Below are 16,710 nucleotides of genomic sequence, written 5' to 3'. Positions count from 1 at the left end.
CCTTCAGCTTCTGTAGCACTGTAGCTAGTGCCTGGTCATGTTCCTGCGCTGTCGCTCCGAACACAATCAGGTCGTCCAGGTAGCTTTGTACTCCTGACACTCCTTTCAGCACAGTGGTCATCACACGTTGAAACGCGCCTGGAATGGATGACATGCCCAGAGGACACCTCTTGAATCTGTAGACAGCATCATGAGTGGCGAAGGCAGTCATGTTCCTCGCCTCAGGGTGTAGTTCCAGTTGGTGGTAGGCCTTGGTGAGGTCCAGTGTAGAGTAGATTTCTGCTCCACGTAGCTTGTGGAACATGTCCTCCAGGTAGGGCAGAGGGAAGGCGTCTTGTATGATCGCCTTATTGGGACCACGAAGATCCACACAGATGCGTATTTGTCCATTCCTTCTTCGAGTGACTACCAGTGGGGATAGCCACTCTGGTGCCTCGGCTTCCTCTATGATGTCGGCTTTTCATCATCTTCTTGAGCTCCAAGTCCACTTCATCCCTGATGCTGAATGGCAGACGTCTGGCTTTACACCTTTTTGGAGGCACCTGTGGATTCACTCTTGGCTTGTGAATGAACCCAGAGATCATGGGCAGCTGCTCTCCCACGACCTCGACAGCAGAGACAGGTTCAAGTGCACCTGGCGACAGAGTCAAAGCCAGAGCTGACATGACGTTGAGACCCAAGATCGGTTTCACATCCTTGACCACATAGAACATAGCAGTGGTACTCTTGTTCCTCTCCGGAACAGTCACTTGCAGGTCAATACACCCTTGCACTGGAAGAGGATGACCCAACACAGACATCAGCTGGTGAGACGCAGCCTTGAGTGGAACAGCAGAAAACCGGTTGCTGTACAGTGCATCTGGAATCAGTGACACCTGAGAACCTGTGTCAATGAGCATCTCACAGTCTGCAGAAGCATCATCAGCTGTAAGTACCACTTTTTGAAGCAACAGGTTGCCGACAGCACCAGCATCCACAGTCATGACATCCACATTGCACACTTTCTTCTTTGAATGAGTGGGACGTGCACTTGACTCAGCCTTGGATGCATGCACATTTGTTTCACTTTTACTCATGCAGCATTTAGTGAAGTGGCCTGTCTTTCCACATTGAGTACATTTGGCCTTCCATCCTGCACATCCTGGATATGATGCAAGGTGTTTGCTAGAGCCACATCTGTAACAGCACTTGCCCACCTGATTAGAACTCTTCACTGGTTTAGACCTGGAGACAACACTTACTTGTGCACTGGCTTCCATCTCCCTCGCTTGCAGAGTTGCCGCCTCCGACTGTGCAGCAAGCTGTAGCGTCTTCTCAAGCGTCAGCTCAGCCTCAATCAGTAGCCTCTCCCTCAGTCGTGGCATCCGAGTCTTCTCGATGATCTGATCACGCACCATTTCCTCCATCAGATCGCCAAACCTGCAACGACTGGCTAGACCTCTCAGCACATTAGCATACTCTTCTGTCGTCTCAGTAGGCAGCTGACAACGTTGTCGAAACTTGTAACGTTCTGACACAACGTTTACTTTTGGAGTGAAATGAGCCTCCAGAGCCACCATGGCCGACTTGTAATTGTCACCAGTATCTTTGAGATTTTGAAAGACATTTTGACCTTCACATCCCAGGCAGTGCAGTAGTACAGCCCGCTTACGTATATCAGGCAAATCATCAGCCCCTGAAGCCAGTAAATACACTTCAAAAGCTTTGCGCCATTGCTCCCACGGCAAAACTGGCGCACCAGGTGTAGGCAAGAAAGCGGGGGGCGCCGATAGGGAACGAAAATCCGCCATGCTTCCGTCAATGAAATACTCCCTCGTCGCCAAATGTTGTATCGTCGGCTTCGGCTTCCCTTTTCGTACAATCAATCTCCGCTTCCACTTGCTTTATTCCCAATCCAACACGTGGCACACTCATCCAAGGTTCGGCCTCTTTTCCACACTACCCACAATGCATCACCGGACACTACCCATAATGCATCACCGGACACTGCCCATAATGCATCACCGGACACAACAACTACATTGGAACGTTTCAGTTTGTTGTTGCTTGCGAGTGTATTATTCTTCATAACCAGATGGTGAGTCTTTCGATTTTTGTAATCGAAAGACTCAATGTAACCCTATCCTTTGGGTCGGTGCAGGTCACGCCGTCACTGATGATTTCATGCATGATTCTTTCATCTACCTTGTGCGCTGACGACATGTGATTGCAGTAATATAGCCTGATTGTGTTCTTCGCGTTTTCGTCCGTCCTCTCGTGTCCCGACCTGCTAAGGTGCCGTCTAATCTCTGCGTCGACTTCTGTGTTCGTGTACCCATTGTTTATAAGCAGTTGTTTGATCCTGTCGAGCTCAACGTGTAAGTCTGCCCAAGAAGAGCAATATTTCATTGCTCTCCTTAGAAATGATCTAATAACGCTACTCTTGTACCGTTCGGGACACTCACTGTGTGCATTGAGGCATTGTCCGGTGTCTGTGGCCTTGCGATAAACGGTCGTAGCAAACTTCCCATTCTCCTCCTTAACCAGAACGTCGAGAAACGGAGTCTATGCTAAGCTCATATGTAAAGTGTAGAACCGAATTTCGCTCCATCACCTCTATCAGCTGTTGCAGGTGCTCGGTGTCACGGACGTCGACAAATACGTCATCAACATACCTACAGTATATGTTAGGAGCTATCTTGGGATCAGAGAGAACGCAACAGCTGATAGAGGTGATGGAGCGAAATTCGGTTCTACACTTTACATATGAGCTTAGCATAGACAACAAAATTCCGTTTCTCGACGTTCTGGTTAAGGAGGAGAATGGGAAGTTTGCTACGACCGTTTATCGCAAGGCCACAGACACCGGACAATGCCTCAATGCACACAGTGAGTGTCCCGAACGGTACAAGAGTAGCGTTATTAGATCATTTCTAAGGAGAGCAATGAAATATTGCTCTTCTTGGGCAGACTTACACGTTGAGCTCGACAGGATCAAACAACTGCTTATAAACAATGGGTACACGAACACAGAAGTCGACGCAGAGATTAGACGGCACCTTAGCAGGTCGGGACACGAGAGGACGGACGAAAACGCGAAGAACACAATTAGGCTATATTACCGCAATCACATGTCGTCAGCGCACAAGGTAGATGAAAGAATCATGCATGAAATCATCAGTGACGGCGTGACCTGCACCGACCCAAAGGATAGGGTTACATTGCAAATATATTACAAAAATCGAAAGACTCACCATCTGGTTATGAAGAATAATACACTCGCAAGCAACAACAAACTGAAACGTTCCAATGTAGTATATCAATTTAACTGTCCACATGAAGACTGCAGGCTTCATTCGGTTACCTACATTGGTTCGACTACCACGACACTGTCACGCCGACTCACAATGCACCTCAGGGAAGGGTCACCAAAAGAACACATGCACCAGCGCCACAACACAGTTCTAACACGGAAACAGCTCGTAGACAACACAGACATCATCGCATCATCAGACCATCCAAATCGGTTACGAATTTTGGAAGCACTACACATCAGAGAGAAAACACCCATCATCAATAAACAAGTATCTTCATCTGCGGTCACACTCGCGCTGTGGGGAGGGGGAAACATTGCGTGTTGAATATGTATAGGGAGTGTTTTAATATTGTGTGCATTTGTGTGTTTTGTGCACCACAGAAGAAATGTTTATTAGAGTGTATCGATTTGAGGGTTTTTATTCCAGATTGAGAGGAAACTGTCAGATAAAGTGGCGCTATATATTTGTAAGTAAGAAAAACACAAAATCGGTGTCCTGCGGTCAGTATTCTCTGGTCCGCGCCCACTTCTTTGAGACCATCTCGCCGTAACACGGGCTCCTATGGGATAACCTACTAGCGACATCTAGAATTGTAGGTGGCGCTAGCGTCGGCATGGCGTTTTAACACAGTTTGTGGTGTCTGATGCTGATCTTACTCACTCAATAGCGTTTGTTTTCCTTATTTGCCCATAATAATTTGTTTCAGACGTCTAGTTTAACAACTTCAAACGACAGTTAGAGGTTCCTTTGACATACTTCATAGTATAAAATAACAAAACACACAGGGAGTGTGGAGTTTTAGCTACACATGTGCCTATTTTGCCCTAGTTTTGCTCTCGGCTCTCGGCCTAGGCCCTGTTCTGTCTGGGGCAGATCGAAACCTATCTTATACCTTGGTGTGTATAGGAGAGCGTTACATGCGTTGGAAGGCTTGAATGGACTTTGAATGCCCATATCTGTATCATTATCATTAACAGTATCAAACCACATCTATGCACTTTTCTCCTACGCTATGTTTTCGTGCTGTTCTCATGTCTCCTGTTCTATGATCACTGTATGTTTGTCTGGGTCACAAATGGCCATTGCTTTTGAGCAAAGTAATAGAAATACCCTAAAAACTAAAGTGCATTGCGTACACCAGTGCCTATCGCGCACCAGCCCAGTTCACCGTCAGTTAGCAAAGAGCTCTTCATTTAGTGCCTGTGACGCTTGAAACGGCTGAGCGGCAACAGAGGCAAAGTATTACGGCACATGAGTCAAATAATAGGATTATGTATGAAAACAATGGTGAAAGGTATTTTATTAACTCGGTTGGCGCGGCGGAGAAGGACCGACGTAAAAGTCGGTCTCGTCATTGGCCTCGGCAAGTGCGCCGAGCAGGGCCCGAACGTGAGCTAGCTACAACAGGGGTCATATCACGGACTGGTTGACAGTCAATCTGTGCCGGTGACCGGGCTCTTACATGTGATCCTGTATTAAAACACCGCAGACTCACGAGTCCTGGTTGACTGTAGCCGTCTCTCGCATGCGGCAGTTCAGTTTGGTAGTATGCCTATTCCACCTACATAGACGCACCTGTTCGGGTACAGATAGTGCGCTGTTCCGGTACAGACGGCACCCGTTCCGTGCTTCCATCCTCAGGATACTGAAATCCTTCTCCTTCACGCCGAAACCCCCTCCGGGCTGGACAGGCAACTTATCTCATGCGGACTGCTCCCTTGGAGCGGCACCGCGGCTCCCGAGGGAGCGCACCCCGTAGCCGGGTGCAGTGAGTACTTTGGGGATGGGTGGCCTGTCCTCTGGACGGGCTCAGCCCCGGCGACTCACTAGGGTGCCTGCCCAGACCAATGTCACCCCCTAATTCCTATCATCCTTCCGGCTCTGAAATGGTCTTGTCGGACCGAAAGAGCCTAACCCAACAAAACAAACAAACAAACAAATACAGACGGCATCGCCGGGTCTCGAGGGGACCGGTGACGGCACTGTCGCCGCCGTTGGTCGCGGTGACACGGGCGGCGGGAAAGTCACCGGACCTGCACCATAGTACGGTGAATGGTTGGGCCTTCGCCGGCAGTAACTATTTATTTGGGATGCGAGCTGTATGTAATACTACCAGCGCACGATATTCACCGTGTTCGCCGCGCGGTAAGAGAGGAGCCCACGGCAGTCCGGTAGGATAGGCTGAGTTGTGACAAGTTCTACCCCGAAAGTGACCACCTTTGGGGCACTGAGGGACCGCTTGACGTGGCCACTCGTCGGTTTCGGTTTCATCTACTGGCTACTAATTTTAACAGCAGACGTTCGGAGACTGCTTAGTGGGTTTGTTCGTTATGCTTGGTTATGGTTAGAGCCTATGGGTTAGTCTATTCGAGAACATTTTAGGGCCGTGGTATGATGAATAAATGAATTAGCGGGGAGAGGGCAATATCAGAATAAAGTCGACCATCGGGCACCGGCTGTGTGCCGCAGCGTCTCAGTCAAAAGACACCATAATGGCTGCAATGCTCTGAGTCAGGCTATGCTGGGATGATAAAACACGAGAGGGAGAGGGCAATGTAAGGTTCAATCAACCAAGGCTCAATCGGTTCAATCAACCACTGACGACTAGTCCGCTGTACTGCTGGGACGGCATTTCAGCGCCGGGACATACTGTTTTGACGGCAAGTCACAACGGGACAGACTAGAGCATACATTTGTTGAAATGGTCACTCCGAAGCTGACTTTCATCGGTTGTCTGCTAGGCGGACCGTTAATCCGGAACACGGAGAAGTGCAAGCAAGGATGATGGTGAATTAGTCGTAATATAGGACAGAAAGCAAACTGGCTCACCAGTCACCAGTTACCGAGCACCTGACCAGTGTCCACTTTGACATTTGGTCGCTGGTAACACAATTGTACCGGCTATATGTAGTCCTTAAAGTACGATGCGGCAGGAGCTCAGTTGCTAATAGTTGCCTAATCTGCTATTTACTTGTTCGTGTTTAAGAGCTCAGGGCGCTAATGCATAGGTAATGTGTATTGTGTTATGTGTGATAATGTGTGGAAAGCTATGCGTTTGCAATGGAAAAACACTTGCAATGGAAAAAACAGCAATATACCAAGTACCAACACCAATGATGTAAAAAAATGTGCACAATTTAATCCGAATGGCTTTTTTTACGTTTACAGATGTCTGAAATTAAGTTAGAGACAGTCTGAAATCACTGCCATCTAGCGTCAAAAGGGGAGAACTAAAGCTTCATCCTACGTCCGCAGCAGTTGGAATGGGGTTTACAAAAACCGTTCCGGGTCAGTCAATTTTGAGTTTTGAGGAAAATGTTGCGCCCAGATATTATTTTTATGTCCTTGCGCCAAATAATATGCCAGTTTCCTTGCAAATTTCGGTTATCGATACACTCTAATGTTTATGTCTGTATACAGAGAATGTCCTCATCGCAATGTCGCGTGCAATCAGTGTAATTTCGAGTTTCTTGGCTTTTAGAAACATGAGCATTTTTGAATCGATAGCGATAATGTACGATTGAAACCTTACCGATACGACATATTAGCTCAATTTTGATATTCTGAAGATGAAACAGTGATGTTTCGAAACGTTAATATATAGAATGAGCATCGGACGTATATTGTATACACTTCCTAAGAAAACGAAAGACACAGTACGAAAGATTGAATCGACTCAACGGAAGTTGGTGAAAGCTAAGTTCGCTTTGGTCTTCAATCAGACTGCAATATATATATATATATATATATATATATATATATATATATATATATATATATATATATATATATATATATATATATATATATATATATATATATATATATATATATATATATATATATATACATACTGTTTCTAGAAAGTTGAGTCAGCTGACTTATGTCCCTAAATGTTGACTCAACTCAATGTCAAAAGTTATTTTACTGACTCAATTCTGACTCACCTCAACGCTTTAATATTTTTGTCCGACTCAACTCTGACTCAACTCAACAGCTGAACATTTTATCCGACTCGACTCAAATCTGACTCATTTGAGTCAGAGTTGAGTCAAATTTCTGACTCGACTCATGAGTCAAGGCGGCCATGGGCGTCGAAACCGGGGGGGACGGGGGGGGGGGGACGCGTCCCCCCAGTCGAGGAATCCGGGGGGGACGTCCCCCGCAAAAATATCCCCATGAATGATTTAAAAAGTGACCTACGACATTGGTGTATTGTCGTTTTGGGATGAAATTGCGGATACCTACTCGTATACAAATTGAATCTGCGAATTGCTAACACTGTACCCTTGCTTACAGGGCTGCGGAGTAGATGATTTTGGCAACTCCGACTCCTGCTTAAAAAAAAAAAAAACGCTCGGAGTCCCTACTCCATCTTCGACCACGGCATCCCTCGGCCCGCATCGGAGTGAAAAAAAAACATGTGATGTGATGCTTGTCTCTTTGAACGTTTCTTGGCACATTAAAAGATAACATTGCCTACGAGATGCAGCTCTGGACTGTCCGTCCCAGGTCCTCGATAGGGAGCCAAAGCTCCAGTTGTAGGGGCGACCATATCCAACAAGGGCTGAAGATCTGTCCCAAAGTCTCAGAGTGCAGTAGAACAATAGTTTGCAGAGACCACACATTTTACATAGGATATTCGTAGTAGTCAAGACCTTCAGCTCACTCTCAAACGGCCCTCTTCCCGTTCGAGGCCATCCGACAGCAGAAGGTCTCACCATGGCCTTTGAACGCTTGATGCTTGAGGGTGAGAGGACCTCGTCCTGGTCTGAGAGAGCCCAGGAGGACGTAATGCTCAGTATGCCCCTACATTGGTCTTACCATGACCCCTACAATCACCACAGCCAACAGAATATCCAGCTCTTATTCGACCCATCCTCGGGGATGACGTTGACTCTGACTTCAGAGTTGAAGTCTGTTACGATTTTGGTGACTCCAACTCCGTATCCGACCAAAACCGTCGACTACGACCGAAGTCGACTCCGACCCCGCAGTCCTGCAGCTACACTGCACAGAAGTTGGAAAAAGCTGTACCTATGGTTGACAGCGGTTTACAGAGGACCACACGATTTTTTAGAGGCAGGGCTGCTGGACTTGGTGACCAGACCCTAACTGTCCTGGTATCAAACTTATTACGCGGGATGCAAAATTTATGCGTTTTGGGACTGTTTTGCCAAGAGTTTTTGCCAATTTTCGCGGCGCTTCGCGCCGCCAATTCATGCACAGGTAGAAAAGAGTGTGACTAATAACGCCTCCACGCGAGAACATGAGAACATGTGTATTGTGTATGCGTTACAAGTAGTGCATAGGCCTGAAATTGTACGGTAAACTAACTAACTTTTGGGTTTTTAGTCAGCCAATCCGTCCCCCCCAGTCAAAAATCCGTGGCGACGCCCCTGAGTCAAGCACAACCCTACTGTAGGGTAATACTCACTTTCCATCATGCAGTCGGTGTAGCTACTTTCATTAATTTAAGAACGGCCTATTTTAAGGAAATTTCACCAGAGGGTGTCAAAGCAGCTACAGGGGGCGCAATCACAACCTTTGGGGGCGCCTGTTCCCTGGGAAATCCGATGCGTAAGCATTAACCCCATCAACCATCTATGTAATTAGATGTCACTTGTAGATAGATTCGACCCTTTAGGTCCTACTTTTTCACGGGTGACATCGGCTTCTCCATATCGAATTATACATATATAGCATTAGTTACATGCTGTTTACAAACGGCCTGAATACTAGTGGTGTCAATTACGGAAAATCGGAATACCGACACTAAACCAAATACCAACCAAAACCGTGGAGAAATACCGAAACCAACTTAACTTGGGAACATGAGGAAAATACCAACTTTTTACCTATTTCTTAGCCTCTTAAACATTAGCGAGGGTTCATAACACCAACAAAATGCCAAACACATTGGGATTGAAATACCAAATACCGAGTTGGTATCGGCTTGGTATCGGTATACTAAAAAGTTGGTATCCGATTGACATCTCTACTGTATACCCATGTAGGCTGTTTGAAAACAGACTAAGCTAAAAGCAGACACACCGCTAAGCCGTTGGAACCCCGGACTCTCGGTGGGTATGCCTCTGAGATCATGCAATGTCACAAAAAGGTCACCAGCAATGCTTCGGTAATGCTAAATAGAGTCATGGTAGAGCAGTGGTCGGCAGGTCATTCGGGGTCGTGCCCCCTTTTTGGGCGCCAGGCAGGGCCATTACCCCCACCTACCAGACCCCATTGCTGACCCAACCAAGTTTACTGAAATTCCATACCGTCCTGGAACTCTTTGGGTATTTGTGCATTTCCAATGCATCAAATTTAAAACATGACACTTCCTCCACAAAACATTTAATGCCTATATCCCAGTAGCGGCGGAACACCTTCAATTAAGGGGGAGGGGGGGGGGGGAGCACTGCCGACTTTTGGTCCCATTCTTTCCATGCAACGCCCATAGGACTAATGTTAAAATGCAAAAATCAAAGGGTGCACGGTGCCCCGGTGCCCTCCCCGTTCCGCCGCCTATGCTATATCCCATTTAACCCTTGTACGTATAGGGGCGGCGGGTGGTTTTTCGTTAAAAGTTCACGTAAAAGGCATTGGATCACGACCAAATTGTACCCTCGAGCCCATCATTTTTTTTTTTCACCAACCCGGAAAATATCATGACCTGAGACCAGTTTTACCAACAGAAAAATAACCGCCTGCCGGAATTTTTGCCTCAAGACCGCTTCACATACGGAGCGTAAACGCGATGGGCTCGTAAGCGGATAGGGCTTTACCGTTTACGCTCCATATGTGAAACGATCTTTAGGCAAAAATTCCGGCAGGCGGCTATTTTTCTGTTGGTAAAACTGGCCTCTGGACCCATAATGACCGTTGGCTTATGAGCTTTTTCTGGAGATCATCTTGAGCCATAAAATCTCACTTCAAAAAGTTATAGCGGGTCCCGATTTTCTCGACACTTATCATTGCCCTCTTGAATGAGACGGAATGACCAAGGACCTTAAAAATGGGCAGCAGCGGCTTCCTATGGTCACGGGTAGCACGCTCGTCTTTTTTATGCACAGCTCCATATCAGAGTCCGAGAGGCCGCGGGGGTCCGATCGACTCCTCCCCCTTACGTTAGCGGCTGTTGAAACGCCAACAGACGGGCGACGGTTAAAAGTTGCAGCTGCTTTTGAACGACTGTACGGAGGGGTGAGATGGTGAGGCGAGCAGGTACGTGAAAATTGGTATCTAATCAATGTGTGCTGTGCCTTTGGCCTGGGCTAATCTTTGAACCCTGGGATGCAACAGTCACGATGGCTCCATCACTGGAGCTACAAACTCTAAAAAGATACGCTTTCTCAGAATCCCTCATTACCCCCACCGAAAGGGCTCCATTACCCCCAAAGGGGGCATGCCCCACCATTTGCCGACCCCTGTGGTAGAGGAACAAAAACACGTCAAATGTGTTAAAGTGATACGGGTCAAAGCATAAGCACCTTCACCTTTTTGGGGACAGGTCATGACCAATGTGAGACCAAATTTTTAACGATTACGATCAACTCTTTATCATTCAACGCGTCTCAACAAGAGAACCACGTCGTTGGTAAGACAACACAAGTACCAAATCGTTCTGTCAAAATTTATTTAAGAAAATTGTCCTCACAAAAGCCATCTATTTCAGTTTTTATCTTGTGGCATTTGGCAAGACCGTTGACTTGTCGCGAAGTTTCTGGATATGTTAGCGAAAGAACGTTGGAAAATATGTAAGTAATAGCCTTTGGCTCATTGTATAATTGACAAAAGAAATGGGAAAGAGCATATGTGCGAGATTTCGTGTTCGACACTTTCATGCACTCGTAAAAGTGTCGAACACGAAATATCGCACATATACTCTTTTCCATTTCTTTTCTCAATTATAGCCTGAGCCTGAATATCTGGGCTACCTATGCGTTCAAAAGAATAGGTAGGTTATAGGTATGTTCAAAAGAATGATGCACGATACGATACGATGTTTATTTGATGTTAATTTATACGATATTTATTTGATACGATGTCGATCTACATGCATGTGTATTGTGTATAATGAAATGTTCTTGCGCCGCCAACTGTTATATAATATGAAGGAAGTACTGGATGAAATAACTGCAGACAAAACTATCATCTCAAATGCATATTTTTCAAGTGTTTGCAAATAAATTTCCAGAGCTGATGATGGCGCAATTGGGCGCAATGCCGAAAGCTTCTCAAAAAGTTGTTTTATTTCGAATCTGGAATTAACTTTTAGGTAGAATGAGAGTAAGGTTAATTTTCTTACTATTTGTTACAATGTCTCTAAAACTAACGTTGAAGCATATACAAGACTTTCTGATTTTTCTTTAAACGCTGAGTAAAAAGTTACCAGTTAAAAAGTGGCCCAACTTTACCACATGTTGAATATTAAATTGTTTCCAAGCCTCTAGTTCAAAGTTTTTTTTTGTACGATCGGTTTTCCGAATTGCTTCTAGCTTGGCAGAGCTTGTCGTTCACGTCTCTAACTAATTTTATAACCCTCCATGAGGCAACTCTGGAAACAACACGGCATAGTTCAGAAACTAGCGCTTGATATACACGACGCAAGCCACCCCCTAGTTCTATAGCTTTGGCCTCCCCTTTGAGGACGCAGGGCGCAGGACGAGGACGCAGGCCTATCTGGCCGCGACCAGCGTCATTCACCGCAGATCATCCCCGAAACGTACGTAATAGCGTGAGCCGAAATGACTTGAACATGGCTCTCGCCGTCGCTACTTCTCCCAGTCCAGATGGACGCTCCCTGCATTGAGATTTGGGAAAAACTGGTGGGAAATACTACTGCAAAATAAAGCGACGCGTCTTCACCAAGTTTTAACGCTTTTACTGGAACCACTTAATAGATTTTGACTTAACGGAATACAGACACTTTTAATTCCATCGGGCAGATGACAAAACCGTAAAATATGATACCTAAAATCGATGAGCACTGAAAGAAAAAATGACACCCTGTACGGGGTATTGACGGTCATGTCAAAAATAACACCCGAGTGGGGTGTTTTGAGGGGAGTCGCTGAGCTATTATAAATGGGGTGTTTGGCGTACACCCCAGGAAGGTTTCGACGCATAGTGGGGAGTCGCAGCCGCTAAAGGGGGGTCAGCGCCGGCCCACATGGGGTTCCGTTAGACTGCAGGTGACACCCCTCAAATATCAGCCGAGCACCCCTTTTTGGTCCCTAAGCACCCGACAGGGTGTCAAACTCTCAAATTAGGGTGTAAAATATAGCAGCTCAACTCCCCTATTTTTCTGATATAACTCCCCATATTGTTCCTGACCCCCACGCGGGGAACCGCGCGTCTTCAGCAGGGAATCTCTCAGAGAAGTTTCACTCCCCTATACTTTCGAAAAACTCCCGGCGAGGATTAAATGTCCTTCGGAACGAGAATCTCAGACTATATTTATAACCGGGTGAGGAGTTACTCTTTCCGTTCGCGGCCTTGCGGCGCCCTGTAGTGTGCACGACCAACGTATGTCACGGTAATCAGTCTAGATATCATCATGATATAGTTGGCCACTCTACGCTATGCACGCTTTTGCCTTAGCTCCAAACATGCACCAGCCATTCGTGAAAAACAGGTCCCGATTTTACCAACTTAAGTTTGCGCCATCTATCGGTAGGATTTGAAGCTGAAAACACGGGGTGTCACTCCAGGATAATGACACCCCAGAGGGGTTTCAACGGGGGTGTCTCAGCGACACTCCAATTTTTTGGCCTGCAATTTTTGGGGAGTTCGCTAGCCGAACCTCTCCCAAGGGGGTCATGTACATTTTTGCGGCGTCAAAAGGTAATGGGGCTCCCGTGTCGGGTGTCACAACACCCATGACATCCTAAAATCATGAAAACGGAGCCTAATTTAGGAGTATTTTGGAGTATGTGGTGTCAGATTGTAAGAAATGGGGTTCCCCGATTTTTTTCAGTGAGGAAAAACATTTAAGGGCACCGTACCTTTGCTTTTTGGCTACCATAACCGGTCTACTCGTGACTCGTGACCGTGTACAGTGTACACATGTAACTATTATGCATGGATTAACATCACAAGCCTTCCACATACAGCATGAGCACGAGCAAACAATGCCGAGGCATGACGCTGTTGTGACATGACGAATGACGATGTCTGCTGAGATATGGGTACCGACGCCGACTGTTCGGCGGTGACTGTCGGGATCTGGGGGGGGGGGGGGGGGGGGGTCGTTACGGTGACGCCGTCACACCTCGGTCCAGTGTGTCGCGATGCCCTTGAAGGCTGACCGTCACGGGGGGGGGGGGGGGTACGGCACGCTCCAGTGGTCGTCAATGGCGGCCGAGAGGCGCTGACGCGTCGTTCTGTACTGACCTACACTGGTCAATTTGTCTCCGACAGCCCGTGCCCCCCTCCCCCCCCCCCGGCGCAGAACCCCGCGCAGCAGCGGACGGCTGGCTCGGCCGGTCTGGCCGCTCCGGCACCTGTAGGTACAGCTGTCGGCACAGCGCTTTTTCTGTGGCGCGTGACACCTCACCGCGATAGCTGAGCTGCCCGCTGCACTGATTCGGACCGGATTTGCTTGCACAAGAAATAAGCGATCTGCTATTTTTCGTAAGTAGCTGCGATGTTGTACACACCTGTTACGGGCACGGCCTTGGTTCCTGACTGGCATGGGTTGAGTAATTAGTACGCGAAATCACCTACTTACCGTTTGTGGAACGCGAACTCTAGCGTGCCGAGCGCACACCCAACAACTGTCTAGCAGAGGCGTCTGTTTCAGTTATGGCGCCGGCATGTGCCTATTTATTTTCAATGAAAACTACTTATTTGGATGGTGCGTGTATCTTAATATAGCATAAAATTGTAGGCATATGTGTTACAAACATATAGCAATTCAGGCATGCCCCTGCGTTCTTAACATATTTTCTAATGCCACCAATACACACCCCGTTCAACAGTCATAAGAAGATATTCTTGGTAAAGGAAACCCTTCGGACTAAGTGGCTGAACTGGTGGTCTATATTCCCGTGCTTTCTGTCCTGCTCTGAACATAACATATGTGCATTAATTGTTCTGCTGGGTGCCATTGGAGCTCGGAAACGGCCAAACATGCAACATTACGGTTTGAAGTATCATTGTACATTGCTGGTACTTTGCTGGTTGAATCACACGAGTTCCATGCACCTGCTGCCTAGTGCTTCGTCCAGAGCGCTGACCATTTCATAACACACTGTGTACAACATCAGCAGATCCAAACCCGCCCCTGACATCTCAACACCTGACTCTCTGGAATATTCATTCTCCTCTGTACTCGACTTGTATGCTGGGGCGATGTCCTTTACCACGCATCACGTGCAACTGCTGAGACCGGAAGGTAAGCCCCGCCGTCGCCACTCATATAACCTTTTTCCAATGCTCCTACGCGCTAGCAAAGACGGTGCGAAAGTTATTCGGGGCTATATTCTCACGAAAAACAGCGTCTTTGGGTGAGGTGACGATTTAGGGAGATTCAGCCTAACGATTTTATGCCCTGCTCTAGGGACGAGGCGTCTTTGCAACAGGTGGCGCGTTCCGCAACACTTGCAGCATGTCATTGAGGTGACTGATCGTCACTGGGGCGCCAGTTTGGCGCTGCGACCGCGCCGTCGTCATCTGGGCGCTATAATGTCGCGCTGTGACCGCGTGGTCGTCATCTGGGCGCCCGCTGGCGGCGCCTGTGACCGGGTCATTGTCACGGGTCGGTCGACGCCATACGCCGGCCTTCGCGCGCCGCCGGACCGAACAGATGGAGGCGGCTGCCCTGGCCCTCGCTCGCTGCCTCTCCTCGACATATCGGTGGCATTGACCTGCCCTGGACGTCAGGTGCCAGCGGCTAGGTGTGCGGCCCAGCACGCGCCGCGCCGACCGACTGCGAGACACAAAACTCCACGCCTTTTTGTATATGGTCAGAACGCATCTGTAAAGGGCCACCAGGAGGATCACACCAGTAACCGTGCCGTAGCAGCTGCGAAAAGACTGCTCCGTGCTGCTGTCTTCACACGGCGACAAGCCATGCAAAAAAATGTAAGACCGCAGTCGGGCGCTTCATGGTGGAACATTGACAATGACATTTAGAGGTAACCTATGGTAAAAAGCTTAGTTTTGAAAAATAAAACAAGTTTGGCTAATATCTGCAAGTCGTACCTATTGAGCTTGTCTGGCACTGGCCATCCCTCATAAAATGTAAGCACGAAAGGAGTCGACAGACGGGCAACAAAAGCCCGTGAGATGTGCCAGTCACATGTGAACTGTGCTGAACCCGTCCAAACCATGAAGGTGAGCTAAAACAAGGTCCAAAGTGCTGAGCCCAAGCAACAACCGTGGTCTGATCCAGTCCGGAAAAAAAACCGAGCGATGAGAGCGGCTGGAGACATCTAGCAGATCACTTTAACCTGGAGCTCAGAGCCTTATGACTGGCCTGCATGTGAGATCGTGATATGCGCCGCCAAAGTCAGCGGCCAGCGCACCCTGTCGTGTCACTGTCACCTGGACGGTGGACCTGCAATTTGCAGGGATTTAGAGACACAGACTGCATGAAACAATCACATAATTGTCTTTATGTCGACGGCCTATGCAGGATGGGGTCAATTCGGATTGTCAAATTGTAAGAAAAGAACTCTTTTGGACAATGTACTTACAAACGCTTAAATATCGCTTAGGCATATATTCATACTACATAATCGTCTATTTTCAACGTTAACCCGTCCCTGCCGAGCGTCGATGCAGCACCATAACGGTTTTCTCTTAGCCCTCGCCATCGCCAGACCAGGCCTTTTTCATATCGCAGACGGCCAGGGGGTTTGGTACGACCCCTGGCGATTGGCTTCTGCGTGACACTTCAAAAAAAAAAAAAACGCAGCTGGTGGACCTATACATAATAGCCGTTTTCACGACGGCCATCTGGTACACATTTGGTGCACATCTGGTACAGATCAGGTGCAGATTTGGTCAAATCAGGTTCAGTGTGTCTCTTAGCAGCCATCAGCTAGGGTTGCACTAATTGCTTATATGCCTGCTTTGTCATATTATTAGAGAGCATCATCGATTAAAACACTGAAATAATTCATAAAATGAAGATATTTGCTGTAAAAGAAATTAGGTGCAGATTTGGTCAAATCAGGTGCATTCGCCGGATAGCCCGTCGTGAAAACGGCTAATCTCGCTTCAGTGTGAATTTCGTTACTCTAAGTCAATATTTAGGGAGGATTTCGAGGGGTGTAACTGTAAAAATTTCGCTACAACACGTCAAGATTTGCTCGCTTCGCTTAAAACTTTTTACGGAGCGAGGGAAGCGAGCGTAGTCTTTCCTTATGCCTAAAACAGACTCTTTCCGCAGTCAGGAAATCGC

General features: G+C 47.4%; 1 protein-coding gene across 1 annotated transcript in view; it reads left to right on the top strand.

The window, feature by feature from the left end:
• The first annotated feature begins 773 nt into the window (after positions 1 to 773).
• LOC122385711 overlaps positions 774 to 16,710 on the top strand; it is a 42,939-nt gene continuing 27,002 nt past the window's right edge. The window contains exon 1 of the mRNA XM_043374159.1: positions 774 to 927. Coding sequence (XP_043230094.1) covers positions 892 to 927 — 36 coding nt within the window. The 5' untranslated portion in view covers positions 774 to 891. The remainder of the gene's footprint in view (positions 928 to 16,710) is intronic.

Source organism: Amphibalanus amphitrite, unplaced genomic scaffold, assembly GCF_019059575.1.
Source record: "Amphibalanus amphitrite isolate SeventyFive unplaced genomic scaffold, NRLGWU_Aamphi_draft 000228F_arrow, whole genome shotgun sequence".
In the NCBI taxonomy this organism is placed as follows: Eukaryota; Metazoa; Arthropoda; class Thecostraca; order Balanomorpha; family Balanidae; genus Amphibalanus; species Amphibalanus amphitrite.
This window is presented reverse-complemented; position numbering and strand designations above follow the sequence as displayed.